A 14,826-nucleotide genomic window follows, 5' to 3' on the forward strand; every position below is an offset into this window, starting at 1 on the left:
TGGTCACGTGACGCTGCTGTGAATCACCTGATTTGCAACTGAGAAAGAAAAATGGCCGCCCACTTGTCATACGGGAGAGTCAATTTAAACATTTTGAGAGAAGCAGCACGAAAAGAGCTAAGGGAGTTCTTGGACAAGTGTGCGGGAAGCAAGGTAATATTTAACATGTAGGGGAAAAGCAATCGGGGGGAATCATCTCTGTCGTGGACATGGGAACGGAATCAGGCACTGACATCATTGCAGCCATCAACACAGCCTGCTGAACAGTGCTTGGAGAATTTAGCTTTCCTATTCGGTCGACAGTACTGGTGGAGTTGTTTAAATATTGCAGATGTTGGTCATCATGTGCCTTGTGTGTGCTCTTTTTCTGTAGGCCATAGTTTGGGATGAATATTTGACTGGCCCTTTTGGACTAATAGCACAATACTCTCTACTTAAGGTAACTGCTCACTTCATGTTGCTAACTTGGTCAAGCTTTTTGTCAACTACCGTATGCCGGAGTTGTATGCAAAAATTCTGTTGGGGTATCACAAATACATGTTCTTTGGTTCAGGAGCATGAAGTGGAAAAGATGTTCACCCTCAAGAGCGGTCGGCTCCCCTCTGCCGATGTCAAAAACATCATCTTCTTTGTCCGCCCCCGACTAGAGCTCATGGATATTATCGCTGAAAATGTATTCAGGTAGGTTTTATGTGCCATACCTCAAAACAGATATTGGATTTGCACCTTTGAAGAAAATCCAGGCTTTTAAATCCTTCAACGTCACCCTCATACACTGTCCTTGTTTTGTGTTGTCAGTGAAGATAAGATGCATTCGACGCGTGACTTCCACATCCTGTTTGTACCCCGGCGGAGCATGTTGTGTGAACAAAGGCTGAAGGAGCAGGGTGTGCTGGGCTCCTTCATCAACATTGATGAGTATATCCTGGACCTGATTCCCTATGATGGTGACCTGCTGTCCATGGAATATGAAAGTGCCTTTAGGGTGTGTTCAATCTTTGCATTTAAAAGAATAAAAGGGAGACTAAAGGCGATTACTAAACAAACATGCAGTGCAAGAACATTAGTTTTAAAATGTTGTAAGACTTTAAGGAAAATTCATTTAATGACATCCAGTGGTCAAGTTAAAGACTGCAATCAGTAATTGCAAGTACCTACTGTCCATCACAGGAAAAATAATACTGTAACAATCAACTCCTGAAAGATGCCTTTTTTTTTTTTTCTTCTAAAGTGTGTTATTAATTGATTTTGCATATTCTTACAGGAGTGCTACTTGGAAAATGACCAAACAAGCCTTTACCACACAGCCAAGGGCCTTATGACCTTACAGGCATTGTATGGCACTATTCCACAAATTTACGGGAAAGGAGAGTGTGCACGGGTGAGTAATTTGAAAGTAGATCCACTTTAACAGCAAAGCATCTAATTGCGTGGTGACTGGTATTTATTGTCTTTCTTTTTCTGGTTGCTATTAGCATGTTGCCAATATGATGCTGAGGATGAAGAGGGAGTTTGCAGGTATTCAGAATCAGATCCTGCCCGTGTTTGACACACTGCTTCTCTTGGACCGGAATGTAGACCTGCTAACTCCTCTGGCTACACAGCTCACATATGAAGGTCTCATTGATGAGATCTACGGAATCAATAACGGTTAGGATAATATTTGTTAATATATTTTACACCTTTGTTTAGTAGCCAAGTTCACTGTCTATTTCTTTTGCAGGTAATGTCAAGTTGCCACCCGAGAAGTTTGCCCAGAAAAAACAAGGCGAAGCGAGTAAAGATTTGCCCACAGAGCCCAAGAAGTTGCAACTCAACTCAGCAGAGGAACTTTATGCCGAAATCCGTGACAAAAACTTCAACGCTGTTGGAGCGGCACTCAGTAAAAAGGCCAAAATTATTTCTGCTGCATTTGAGGTTGGTCCTGCTTCAGCTTTAAGCCACCTTGGCATGTTTATGCATAAAGGTGTGTGCTATAGTGTGGCAAATCTATTCAGACACTAGGTTGCCATCTCTTTCTGACAGCCTAATTGAATTCCAATCGGATATGATTGTAATCTGACTTGGTCTTGAGAGAAAATCCATATGGTTAGGGAGTTGATGGCACTTTTAAAGAGATTCCATTAGGAATTTTTTATCTACTCTACATAGTGCTTTTCTATCAGGTTAGTACGGCAGATTTACGATAAGACATGTAGTGTTTGTTGTCTTGTTTCACAGGAACGCCACAATGCGAAGACAGTGGGTGAAATTAAGCAGTTTGTGTCCCAGTTGCCTCATATGCAGGCAGCGCGGAGCTCCCTGGCCAACCACACATCCATTGCAGAACTCATTAAGGACATCACAAGTCTGTAAACAATGAGTTACTCTAGCTTCTTTTACACAAATTGATTTATAACAAAAGTTTGCTTCACTGGGTTGTGTCTTTCAGCATCCGAAGCTTTCTTTGATAACCTAACAGTGGAGCAGGAGTTCATGACTGGAGTTGACACCGACAAGGTACATAGTCCTTGCACCCATCTTTTATTTAAGCTATTGTAATGAAGTTTTTTGTGCAGGTTGTTGTGTTAAAAAAAGAGATTTGACAAATGGTGAATTGGACATACAGTAACTTTAATGTATTGGACATTTTATAATCCAGGTAAACACATACATTGAAGACAGGATTGCCCAAAAAGATCCCCTCATCAAGATTCTGCGCCTCGTGTGTATGCAGTCCGTCTGTAACAACGGCCTTAAACAGAAGGTCCTTGACTACTACAAGCGAGAGATTCTCCAGGTAGAGTTAAAAAAATAAATAAATAAAAATGTCCGATAAATCTGTTGTAATCTACCATGCGGATGAATTATATGTGGATAATCATTTTGGACACCTAGCCATTACTTTTACAGAAAGTTAAAATAAATGGAAATATGGAGTTGCCTTTGTATTAAATGTGCAACTGTTCAAAATGTAAAATGAAGAATTAGGTGGAAGTGATAAGTCTATCGCAAATGTACTTATTGTTTACGTTAGTGCTTTTTTTCTGTAGTGTGTGACGATGCAATGTGATTTATTCCTTTACTCTCTTTTTAAAATACTTATCTCTTTAGTGACCGCCATTAATTTGTACATGTATGCTTTTGTTTTATAAGACCTATGGCTATGAGCACATCCTGACACTGAACAACCTAGAGAAAGGAGGTCTTCTGAAGCCACAGACCAGTTCAAGGAATAATTACCCTACCATTAGAAAAACCCTTAAACTGTGGATGGAGGATGCAAACGAACAAGTATGAATAGCAAGGAGATTGATTATATGCGCTAATGTTTGACCTATGACAAGGACATGGCGATATTTGGTTGTTTGTTTTCTCTTTCAGAATCCCAACGACATCTCATACGTATACAGCGGCTACGCTCCATTAAGCATCCGACTCACCCAAGTCTTGGCCAGGCCAGGCTGGCGGAGCATCGAAGAGGTGCTGAAGATGCTCCCAGGTCCACATTTCGAGGAGCGCCAGCAGCTGCCTCCTGGACTCCACAAAAAACGTAAGGGCCAATTCAAACATGTTTTTCCGTCAGCCTTCTGCCTGTAAGATATAGATAAGAGTAGGCTTTGTTCATGTGAGGGCAGAAGCTGAATGAGAAGATGGATTGCACTAGGCCGACATTGTTATCCTACCTCCGCCAGTTTGCACTTGTCTTTGTTTGCGCACGTCTTAAAATGAGCAATACACAGCATTTGTCAAGTCACCACCAGTGCTGCCATAGTGGCAGTTAGAGGTGTCAACACTGATGGGAATGACACTATCTTAGAAATATGCTAATTAGAACTGTGAGATTAGATTAAGTGGCGTGCTTCTGCTTGTCTGTGTTAGAATAGATTTTCAAAGGTGCTAATTGAAGAGTCTCAGCAAAACTGATGGATAGTAGATAGCTTTAACGTATTTATCCAGTAGTGCATGTAGTGGTATACTTCTATATAAATCAAAGCTGCGTATCCAAAATGTGAGGATTTCACTTCTTTTTTTTTTTTTTTTTACAGACAGCTATAATTATGTTTGTGTCGTACTATATGTACTGTATGTGAGAGATGACGTCAGACTTACTTTCAGGCCAGCAGGGGGAGAACAGGACGACACTGGTGTTTTTCTTGGGAGGAGTGACATATGCCGAAATAGCGGCTCTCCGTTTCCTTTCTCAAATGGAGGACAGCGGAATGGAATATGTCATAGCTACAACCAAACTCCTCAACGGCGCATCTTGGATCAAATCTCTCATGGACAGACCCGAAGCTCAGATGCATTGAGTAAACTGCAATACACCTGGACACATCAAACAGCTTGAGCACTCTTCATGTCGGTATAAGCATGCTGCAGGTGTCTCACTGATGTCCATGTTAGAGAAACAGATGGAGATCTTTCTGTCCCTGAATTGTACTGAGGCAATGGAAAAAACTGGCTGTAAGAAAGTCATTTTTCTCTTATGGATCAGTTGTATATAATTTATGTGTTAATAAAGCGTTGGTCAAAATGTAATGTGTTTAATAAAACAAGTTTTTTTTTTTTTTTGGAATGTTATTTGGATGCTTTTCCCCTTCCAGATAAAATATATTAACGAAATTAAACAGGTCCCTCCATTATTCAATATTGTATGCAACACTACTGTTCCTACTGATGTGAATGCATGGTTTTGTTTTTTTGACGAGGGAGTATAGCTGTCAGCACAGGCCCAGCCCTCGGAAGGAGCAATTAGTGCAGTAACAGGCCTCCTGATCAGCCGATAATGCTCCTGCGCCGTCTGGAGAGCTCAGGCCTCAGCATCCTATCATTTGACAGCACAGGACACTGATTGAATTAGGAGGCCATTTGCTCAATGTTCCGGCAGAGAATAACTGTGCGGCAGCAGGGTTTTAGGTCTTCAGTCAATAGCATCTCCTCGTTTTTACAGTAGAAACAGGGCTTCCTGCTGACAGGATATACTCCGTGTACTCTTCATGGATAAATCCATGTTTATTTCTTATTCCTAATTAGATTTATGAGTAAGATTTGCTTGACAGCTTTCATATTATACTAGGGTGTGTCTGAGGTGCAGGTGCACGGGAGGCATAACTACCATTAGGATCAATCCCAGGGGAATAAAATCCTTATGGTCAGTTGTTGTCTTTGGCTCCTCCTCGGTTGGGAGTTGCAAGGCTCGAGGGTGCATCAGCCAACTTCACGGCTACAAGTGTACCAGCCCACCCTGTGAACAGCGTCAGTCCTGCTGCAACAACATCAAGGTATGAGTTGTTTGAAAGCTTTTATTTCCTACAATTGCAGATGTGTGTATGCTTTCATTTTGATTGATATTTTATTTGTTTACCATTTGCTAGATGGAAATTTAACAGAATATAGCTTTATTATGCTGCATAAAGAGTACATTATTCTAAAAGTGCCTTTTATTTCAGGAAATAGTATTTGCATTTTTGTAATTAGAGCTTCCTAATAGCTTCCTCTTTTACAGTTACCAAATACTTGGCTGCAACTTCTACCACTGCTTTGCATTTCCTGTTTTTTTTCCCCAAAATGTAAATGTAATGTTTTAAAATTATTGTGCATGTTCACCTTTTCTAAGTGTTAATATCTTAAAAGCTCAGATTCATGCTAAACCAATGACTAAAGATGTTTGCAGGATTTAGATCAATACTGAAACCTTTTAGTGCAATTTGCAAATACATTATTTAACAGTTGTCATCATAAGGCTATGTGGCCGATACATTATTTATTTGCTTCATTCTTTTGTATCGTGACAAGTGTGTGTTTGCAGAATGGGACGAGGTGGGAACCTGGGACACCTGACTCTTGTTGCTCCCAAGCACAAGACACAGCAGGTGCATCTGGATTCCGAGCCTTTTTTTATTCGCTTTCTGCGGACATTTAGGGAAATCCTCAAATTTGTCCTCTTCAGCTACACTGTGCTCTTTGGCTCCTTACTTCTCGCCCGTTGGACCACTTACTACATGGTGGGAAAGTAAAAAGACACAGAGATTCAACTTGCACTTGGATGAGGAGCTCTTTATTCAGATTGAAGATACTTTATTTGGGATTCGAAATAAGTGTCAATGTTTTTTCCTGCTTAATACTTGCTACTTGATTCCAATCAATAAAATATGATAATTTGGTAAGAACTGTGCACTCATCCAAACTTGCTGATGCCAGCTAAAAGAGCAGAATTACAACAATTTGAATTGCAACTTTGCTTCTGATGTGTTGGTGTGTGTATTCTTCAACTTTTAATGCATTGGAACGTGATCACAATAAATGTTATATCTGTCTGCAGTCAAAAACATACAGTACAAAAAGACGCCATTATATATGAGATACACTATTACTGATTGTTTCTAAGCGATTAAACGGAGAGATTGCTTAGGTTTAAATATTGCATTTAGCAAACAGGACAAACGAATGATAGGGGTTACGTATATATCTGAATTCTGATTTTATTTTGCCAGATGCTTGGATATTGGATACTCATCTCGAGACACTAACCAGGCTAAGCAATTGGTGATACAGGTCTTTCTTTACACCTGACCCACATTTATTAATATACACGCATTAAATTAATTAGTTTTACCTTTAAAACGCTGCCTGTAATACTTTCCTGTTTTATTTGTTGAATGTTGTTAGATGATAGTGTTCAATGATACACACATACACTTTCATGACTTTCATGTAACAGAAAATGTATAAAAGTAAACTGCTTGTTTGATGTGAATCTACCTGTTTTAAAATGAAAATGTAAGGTGAAAACAAAAGTATTAAAAGGCCAAATGCAAAACTAATGTTTTGTTGACAAAACTCTGTGCGTCATTTAACGCGTTTGATTCATGTTATAGTGCCAGTCCACACGGGCGGGGCTTGGCGTTTCCTGTTATTTCCAAAGCAGTCATCGACGCTTCTCATTAAAACAAAAATTACGTTATAATTTAAACAGTCATGATTTCTGGTGGTAAATTAAGTTAGTTTGTACAGTTAAACAACTCAGGACTAAAATACTGATTATTTTCTTGGCTCACCCTGACCGCCCTCACGGTGTAACATTAGATATATTCGTCAACGCCAGCAGCGTTGCGCCATTTTGAAAGTGTTATGTTGGGAGAGGCAGGGACGAGGGAATTCTCAAAAGTATAGTGCAAAGTCTAAACACCTGTTCTTTATTCCAGCATTACTACCGTTTTTCTGAGAAAAAAATATTTTTTGTCTTTGCAAAAGTTAAGCTAAGGTCGTGTGTGCTTCTTTAAGAAATAATAATGAAATAAACATTGGCAGCGCTCGCAGTTTCATTCCTCCACTCTACACCTCCTCGGTAGTCAGAAAGCAGCAGCAGTGCTCAGTCCAGGGCCTGAGCCCGCTTCACAGACCCCTTCTCTCGCTGGCCCACCACCATGGCAGGTAAAATTTAAACGACACGGCGAGGCTGCGGTCATCGTTTAATAAGTCACGAATAAAACGGAACCTAATCTAGTGTTGGTGGTTAACTAGCAGGAAGCTAGCATGCTAAGCTCGTGTTGGTTTTTGTAGTGAGCGTAAATAAAGTTGCTCTTGGTGTGGCGTGGTGTCTTGAAACTGGATTTCTACCTCCTGCAGGGGTCGGTGATGAGAGCGACGAGGTGCAATGGTGTTTTTCCCAAGTCAAAGGAGCAATAGATGACGACGTTGCAGAAGGTGAGTCCATCAGATTTTTTCCCTCTCATTGACACTTGGAACATGTATGGAAAGTCGCCTAATCATTTTCAGATCTCTAATATTCATCCTAAGCTTCATTACTTTAAGAAAATAAAGCGCACTTGTTGAACAACTGAGTCCCTTCGACAACGTGACATTTCTGCACGCTAGTGGGACAACTATATGTTAATTGTTGGCATTTTGGTGCAAGGAGTATGTTCCAGGATGCTGCGACTTAAAGTGTTACTATAGTGGAGTAAAAATGTTCAGTAGTAAGGAATAATTGCATACTGCTAAGTCAAAAGTGGTACTTACTAGTAGTGAGAAAACTGCTTGTAAGACACATTCATTCCACTAGTGTGCCCTCGTTCTACTATTGTGCTGAATTGTTTTACAAGTGAGGACAAAAGACATCAAGGATATCACATAAATGTTCAGTCAAGTTTGAGAAATAATTTCAAATTGCAATGTAAACTACTGGTAATAGTTTGACAATGGACAGTACATATGTTAATATTCATGTGGGTGGGTGCCATTAATTGGACAAGCATATCAAGAGACTACAGATAATCTATTTCTCTGCTATGCTTACCATATGTTTGCCCATCAAAGGTGACAATGACACTGCTGATCTTTTGTTTCAGGTCATTGCTGTCCTTTGTTTGGTTTTTATTTTTTTGTGAGCTAGATGCGCGAAAGATGAAATGGCTACGAAGTTTATTGTATTTTGGTCCTGGTGCCAGATCTTATCCGATATTGCAAACAGAAAGCACAATTCACTCTCATTCGCATGGGCTTTATTACACTAAATGCACTAAAACTATACATTGCTTGTAGACTGTTATTACGACAGTAAATCTACACTGTTTACAGTAAACTCTACCTTACACCCACAGTGGTCGTCGATGCATGCCTAAAACACGAATTATTGTTCACATTTTGTAACATCTTGACTTGTCAATCTGCAGCTAAAAATACTTCTGCTATCCACTGGATGCCATAATGCTGTTAAATGTGCGTGAGTTGTGTGACAGCTGTTGACTCCCAGAGCCATCTCTTGTAAAGTCTCTAGTGACTTTGGGACTGCCTGCCATTTTGTTCCCATAATAGACAACTCCAGCTGTGTGAATTATCGGGAAAGGAGCAAAGAGCCGCATCCTGTCCTGAATTGAACTTGCATTCAGTCTCTCATGTCTGGTTTGCACTGTGCTTTTCCACTCCATTTGTTTTCTGTATAAAAATGTTATCATGTCTTAAATGGTCGGTAGCTGAGCATAACACAACACAAATCAGTGAATGAAATAACGTCAAAAACTGTGATCTCTAAACATTTTAAATTAATTTGGCATTACCTTTAATCAAAAAATATAATACATAGCTGATAGCTAATTAGACTTTGAAAAATAATGCACCCCAAGTGCACATGCGGCAAAGACTCTCCTTAACTACCACTAACAACCCAGGCTACAATTAAGTTTTCCCAGAGCTACAAAGCTTATGTGCCATGCAAAATCAGGGCATCCACCTGAAGGGGGCATCCACAGCATCCTATTAATTTGTAGTCATTTGTGTTTGGATGAGCTTGTCAGAAAAAGGCTGTATGAACTATGAAGCACTTTGTTTTCTCCACACTCACTCTATGCCTGTGTTAAGAATCGTGTTCACACTAGTGCCAGGCAGTAAACAAGGACTGATTGTTGTTTTCAATGTTCTCTGTATTGTATAATTAGATGTAAATGCTGTTCAAGGTGCCAATTGTTCCTGCACAATGTTGATGGATGGATGGATGGATGGATGGATGGATGGATGGATGGATGGATGGATGGATGGATGGAAGATGAAGTTTGTGTATACATGCATACTAGTCCTTGTCACTAGTCCTTGTTCTTGCAGCTCATTGGTGACAAAAACTTTACATTCTCAGGACCACTGACGTTTAGACATGATGGTTGCATGTTAAAGAGGCAGTGTTGCGATATTGTGATTAAAACACTTATGATATTCCTGTGTCGACAGCTGATATTATATCCACTGTTGAGTTCAACCACTCAGGGGAGTTGCTTGCCACTGGAGACAAAGGAGGTCGTGTAGTCATCTTTCAACAGGAGCCAGAGGTGCTTTTTATGTAGAGACGTCAATATTTGTTTGACTTTGCGTATCCCATATTATCTGTAGTCTTGCATTGTTGTGCCTGACGTGATCTTTGCTTGATTGTTATTTTTAAGAGTAAGAATCAGCCTCAGTGCCGTGGAGAATACAACGTGTACAGCACCTTTCAGAGCCATGAACCTGAGTTTGACTACCTGAAGAGCCTTGAGATTGAGGAGAAGATCAACAAGATTCGATGGTTGCCCCAGAAGAATGCTGCTCACTTCCTTTTATCCACAAATGGCAAGTTGACTTGTCTACTCTAGAGAACATGTTATACAACTTGTTTTCTTGAATTTAAGTCCATTAGGACATCTTCTGGACATTTTTTAAACTGCTAAAACTATATGCGTCTATAACAGCAGAAATAGAACTTGTTATTAAGCCGGTCAAACAATATGACATAAAACAAATATTTGTTGGCTGTAGTAGTTGACTGACTTTGACTTTGGCAGAGTTTCATAACATTTCAAGTAACCCGTCGGTAAATGGTCTTGTACAGTAGTTACCTAGCAATGTAAATGGCAAGTTTATAAGATCACAAAAAAAAGTTGTTTTTGTCGAGTCACTCACATAATGTAATAATATTCAACTACAGATTTTTTAAGAATTATTGATACCCCCTTGTCATTGTCCTCTCATAGATAAAACCATAAAGCTGTGGAAAATTAGCGAGCGAGACAAGAGACCGGAAGGTTATAATTTGAAAGAAGATGACGGTCGATACAGAGATCCAAATACAGTCACAACGCTACGGGTGGGTATCGTGCGTGTATTATTTATTTTTCACAGGTCATCACAATTTAACATGTTGTCTAGCTTGTAAAAAAGACAGTGAACTCACTGGTCTTTTCCCCTAGGTACCAATCTTCAGGCCCATGGACCTGATGGTGGAGGCCAGCCCTCGTAGAGTCTTTGCCAATGCTCACACTTACCACATCAATTCCATCTCAGTCAACAGTGATTGTGAAACGTACCTATCCGCAGATGATCTTCGCATCAATTTGTGGCACTTGGAGATCACTGATCGCAGCTTTAGTATCCTTTCTCTCTTAGCTCCTCACACACATCATCAGTATTGGAAACTGCTTATCTTTTCCGGACCGGTAATTGAGCACATCCTTTCCACTGTGAGAGAGGGCACTTGGTAGAGAGACTGTAAAGAGGGAATTCAGTCTAGCATGGCTCTGTTAATGTCTGTGCATAGATGTTATTGAAGATGTGTGCGTTCTTCTCGTAATTGAAAGTTAAAGGTGAAATATAAAATAAATACAAATAATCAATTATCAAAATATGGTATGATGATACTGCAGTGATTTTCATGTTATAATTTCAAGTCTGTAAGTCTCCTCTTCTGTTGGACCTGAACTTGTCTTACTCAGATATTGTTGACATCAAGCCAGCTAACATGGAGGAATTGACCGAGGTGATCACAGCGTCAGAGTTCCATCCTAACCAATGCAATACATTTGTGTACAGTAGCAGTAAAGGAGCCATCCGCTTGTGCGACATGAGGGCGTCAGCACTGTGTGACAACCATGCCAAATGTAAGTAGGTCACTCCTACTATGACGCAACCCAACTAAAAAACTGAATTCCATTTTTGTGGTCTTATAATGATCCAAGTCCCTAGCCTAAAATTCCGTTTCCTCGGTATGCAGTAAGGAAGTACATTGTTGTGTTTGCAGTGTTTGAAGAGCCAGAGGATCCAAACAATCGTTCCTTCTTCTCAGAAATAACGTCATCCATCTCTGATGTGAACTTCAGCCACAGTGGACGTTACATAATGACCCGTGACTACCTGTCCATCAAAATCTGGGACCTCAATATGGAGACTCGTCCAGTGGAGACCTATCAGGCATGTTATGTTGGTCATGTATGTTGGTGTCGGTGACTACTCACGTATTGAGTACTTGTACTGATATCGGCCTGAAAAAAATGTGGTACTGAACATCCCTACTATTTATAGTACTGTATATGAGTAGCTTGGTCCGCCATCCTCAAAATTGTTCTTCTCTATCAGGTGCATGAATATCTCAGGAGCAAGCTGTGTTCACTCTATGAGAACGATTGCATCTTTGACAAATTTGAGTGCTGTTGGAATGGAAACGACAGGTGAGAACATACATTCTCGTCATTGATCTTCATTCTGCCTCCTTTGCTATGCCGTTTCCTAGATGTTAAAAGCCATAGTTTGTGTAACAGCTATAGGTTGATGTCTTTGGTAGTTTGGTTTACTATCCAGTTGACTCAGATCTCTGCCTCACTATAACTTTGTGCCCTGTGTGCAGCGTGGTCATGACAGGTTCCTACAACAACTTCTTCAGGCTGTTTGACCGAGGCTACAGGCAGGATGTGACCCTAGAGGCATCAAGGGAGAACAGCAAACCCCAGTCTATTCTTAAACCCCGCAAAGTAAGCTCAGGTGGGAAGCGCAAGAAGGATGAGATCAGTGTAGACAGTTTGGACTTTAACAAGAAGATCCTCCACACTGCCTGGCATCCCCTGGACAACATTATTGCAGTGGCCACCACCAATAATCTCTATATATTCCAGGACAAACTTAACTAGTATTGCTCCATCACACAGACACAAAATCTGTCAAAATATTCAGGTCTGGCTCAGACCTTGGGTATGGCTGATCATCACAAGTACACTTTTCACGTATAATACAAATTGAACTTACCGGCTGTGTTGAGCTAATTACTGTACAAACTTTGGGATTCCGAGGCTTATTTACTTTTTCCACCAGAAGCACATGTTCATCTAGCTGCTGGTTACAACTCTACTACATCTTAGACCAAAGGGAAGACATATGTAAAAAGACAAACATATTTTTCATGTGGGCATTCGTCCCAATACTAATCGTTAATGCAATTTGGCTCCTATAACATTTGATTAATTTCAGCAGGAAAATGTTTAATTGTAGACTCCGTTGCACTGGCATGAAAAAAATGCTGATACAAGTGGTCAACACTCCTTAGTTGCACCCACCCAATTTGACATTCACTCACAACTTCTTCCTGATTGAGTACATTGATAAAGGGCCAATCGAGGATTTCTCCCACTAAGGTTATATTGAAAGGTGCTTTAAAAACAATGCTGCCACTTCCTTTTCTGCTGCATAACAATTTATACCAGGTTAGATCTTTATCCTATGATTGCCTGTTGTTTACATTTTTTTCTTCTTAACAGTAGGGATGACAACTTTCAGTGGTCATCTAAATCGCATACTTTTGGCTGCTTATGTACATGCCAAGCAGGGAGGGGGGCGGGGGGGGGCTGTATTTACCAGGTTAGTTTCCTTTGACATAAACTACTTATTTCCTAAGACACACAGCTTTCAGGAATTTGTTTCATCATATTTTAGGAGCACATTGTTTTCATAACAACATGGTTGACTTTTGAGTGGCAGGTGTTTGGGTTCGGGGAACTGAATCATGCCAAAGTCAAATGTGCTTTATGCCTGTAAATTATAGTCATTTAGTTAAAGCTCTGCTCAGTCATTACTATAATGAAAATGTACCACCAATAACAGCTCAGGCTCAAGGGCCCAAGGTGGCCCAGGTGTTTTGTTGGGTGTTGCTGCCAAAACAAATGTTATGTTGCAGACAGGTAACTTTACCCCTTGGATCAAGTTTCATTTTTTTATATTTTATACTGTATCAGAAGAGAAAAATAGTCTCTATAGCTGATTTATTTTTGTATAAATTAAGGCAACAGTTGTAGTCTGATCACTGACGTTTTAAATGGAACTGTCTCTGATGGTTGGTTTGAATGTAGATGGAAGGCTTGTGTGCTGTCTCAGGGCAGATATTTGTTTGAAAGTTCCGTGATGTCAAATAGGAGCATGCTCTTTCCTTTTTTTTTTTTTAAAGTCGTTTTTATATCTGCAAAAGCATAGGGAGGACAGTACAGCATCTGGCCTGAAAGGAGTAAGAAGTGTTTTTCAATTTACTCTTTCCAAGTGAACTTTGCCTTATTTTCTTGAAAGGGTATCTGTTCTATAAGCTTTTTTTTTTCAGATATGTTTTATTTAAGGGGAGAATTTGTGTAGCACTTGGTTTGCAGATGTTAAATCTAAATGAAGAAATTACTTTAGAACTTAAAAACCTGCTTCTCCTTTGCGATGCCTCCATCACAAGTTGCTGATCTTGAGAAGAAAATAGGTTGAGGATTTCTTACGTTGTTTTTTTTTTTAACATCTTTTCAAAGCACAGCGAATTTTACAATGACTGGAATGCCAACAAAAAGAGGTGATGATGTCACTTCCTCAGGGCTGTGCATAATATCCTTCAATCATAGGGCATTTTCAAAATGACTTTTGGCGTGTTATTAGTGGCTTCTCTAAGTAATCCTGAGATATCCCATTTTGATTTTCTCAACAAAGGATTGTCGTTGGGTTTGTTGATCACCCTTGTTAAAAAAAACTGAAATATTTACTGCCGTTTGTTAATTAGAATGTCATTCATAGCTGATCCACTGAATATTTTGAAAACCACAAAACCCCCATTGGCCTTTATTAAAGCATTAAGAGTCAAGATAACCTGACAAAAGCATTTCATGTGGCGTGCCAAACATGAGACACTCAGGGGAATTCACCACTGATCAATGATCAAAATATTGTACCTTCAAGATAGCAGGTTGTCAGTACTAAATGAAAAAAAATGCCTTAATCAAAAGCCTATGCATTTCGATTGTGTAACAGTTAATTGTTATGACCCAATGGAGACTGATATAATGATACTGTATCAACAGCATCAAATGTATGGAGTTTTTGACCCTAGCATCATACATAAACTCATTTTGGGGGATGTTTAATGTTTGTTTCTTTCAAGTTCTTAAATAAAGATGGAAGAATTTTGGAAGTCTGGTGTGAAAAACTATTCAACTTTGTGTGTGTGTGTGTGGGGGGTGTTAGATGGAATTTAATTATATTATTACTATAAGTAATAAAGTTCTGCACACTCAACATTGTCTCCACGTTGCG

At 39.7% G+C, this 14,826-nt stretch overlaps 2 protein-coding genes and 1 long non-coding RNA gene across 3 annotated transcripts; all 3 read left to right on the forward strand.

Moving 5' to 3' along the window:
- The first annotated feature begins 9 nt into the window (after positions 1–9).
- On the forward strand, positions 10–4,553 carry vps33a (VPS33A core subunit of CORVET and HOPS complexes). Its single transcript, XM_037257733.1, has 13 exons — positions 10–153; positions 374–439; positions 554–681; positions 799–985; positions 1,265–1,381; positions 1,476–1,650; positions 1,724–1,917; positions 2,221–2,347; positions 2,432–2,499; positions 2,642–2,779; positions 3,136–3,273; positions 3,364–3,532; positions 4,099–4,553. Exons 1-13 carry the CDS (start codon positions 52–54, stop codon positions 4,290–4,292), a joined length of 1,803 nt encoding a protein of 600 aa, XP_037113628.1. The 5' UTR covers positions 10–51; the 3' UTR covers positions 4,293–4,553.
- Positions 4,554–4,863: 310 nt separating this feature from the next.
- Positions 4,864–6,326, forward strand: LOC119126564. Its single transcript, XR_005098663.1, has 2 exons — positions 4,864–5,264; positions 5,792–6,326. It is a non-coding gene; the product is annotated as an uncharacterized LOC119126564 (long non-coding RNA).
- Positions 6,327–7,088: 762 nt separating this feature from the next.
- Positions 7,089–14,701, forward strand: ppp2r2aa (protein phosphatase 2, regulatory subunit B, alpha a). Its single transcript, XM_037257737.1, has 10 exons — positions 7,089–7,416; positions 7,612–7,689; positions 9,706–9,803; positions 9,915–10,080; positions 10,482–10,594; positions 10,698–10,875; positions 11,220–11,384; positions 11,525–11,694; positions 11,860–11,951; positions 12,128–14,701. The coding sequence occupies exons 1-10, from the start codon at positions 7,410–7,412 to the stop codon at positions 12,405–12,407; spliced, it is 1,347 nt and encodes a 448-aa protein (XP_037113632.1). The 5' UTR covers positions 7,089–7,409; the 3' UTR covers positions 12,408–14,701.
- The last annotated feature ends 125 nt before the right edge of the window (positions 14,702–14,826 follow it).

The sequence above is a fragment of the Syngnathus acus genome, chromosome 9, assembly GCF_901709675.1.
Source record: "Syngnathus acus chromosome 9, fSynAcu1.2, whole genome shotgun sequence".
In the NCBI taxonomy this organism is placed as follows: Eukaryota; Metazoa; Chordata; class Actinopteri; order Syngnathiformes; family Syngnathidae; genus Syngnathus; species Syngnathus acus.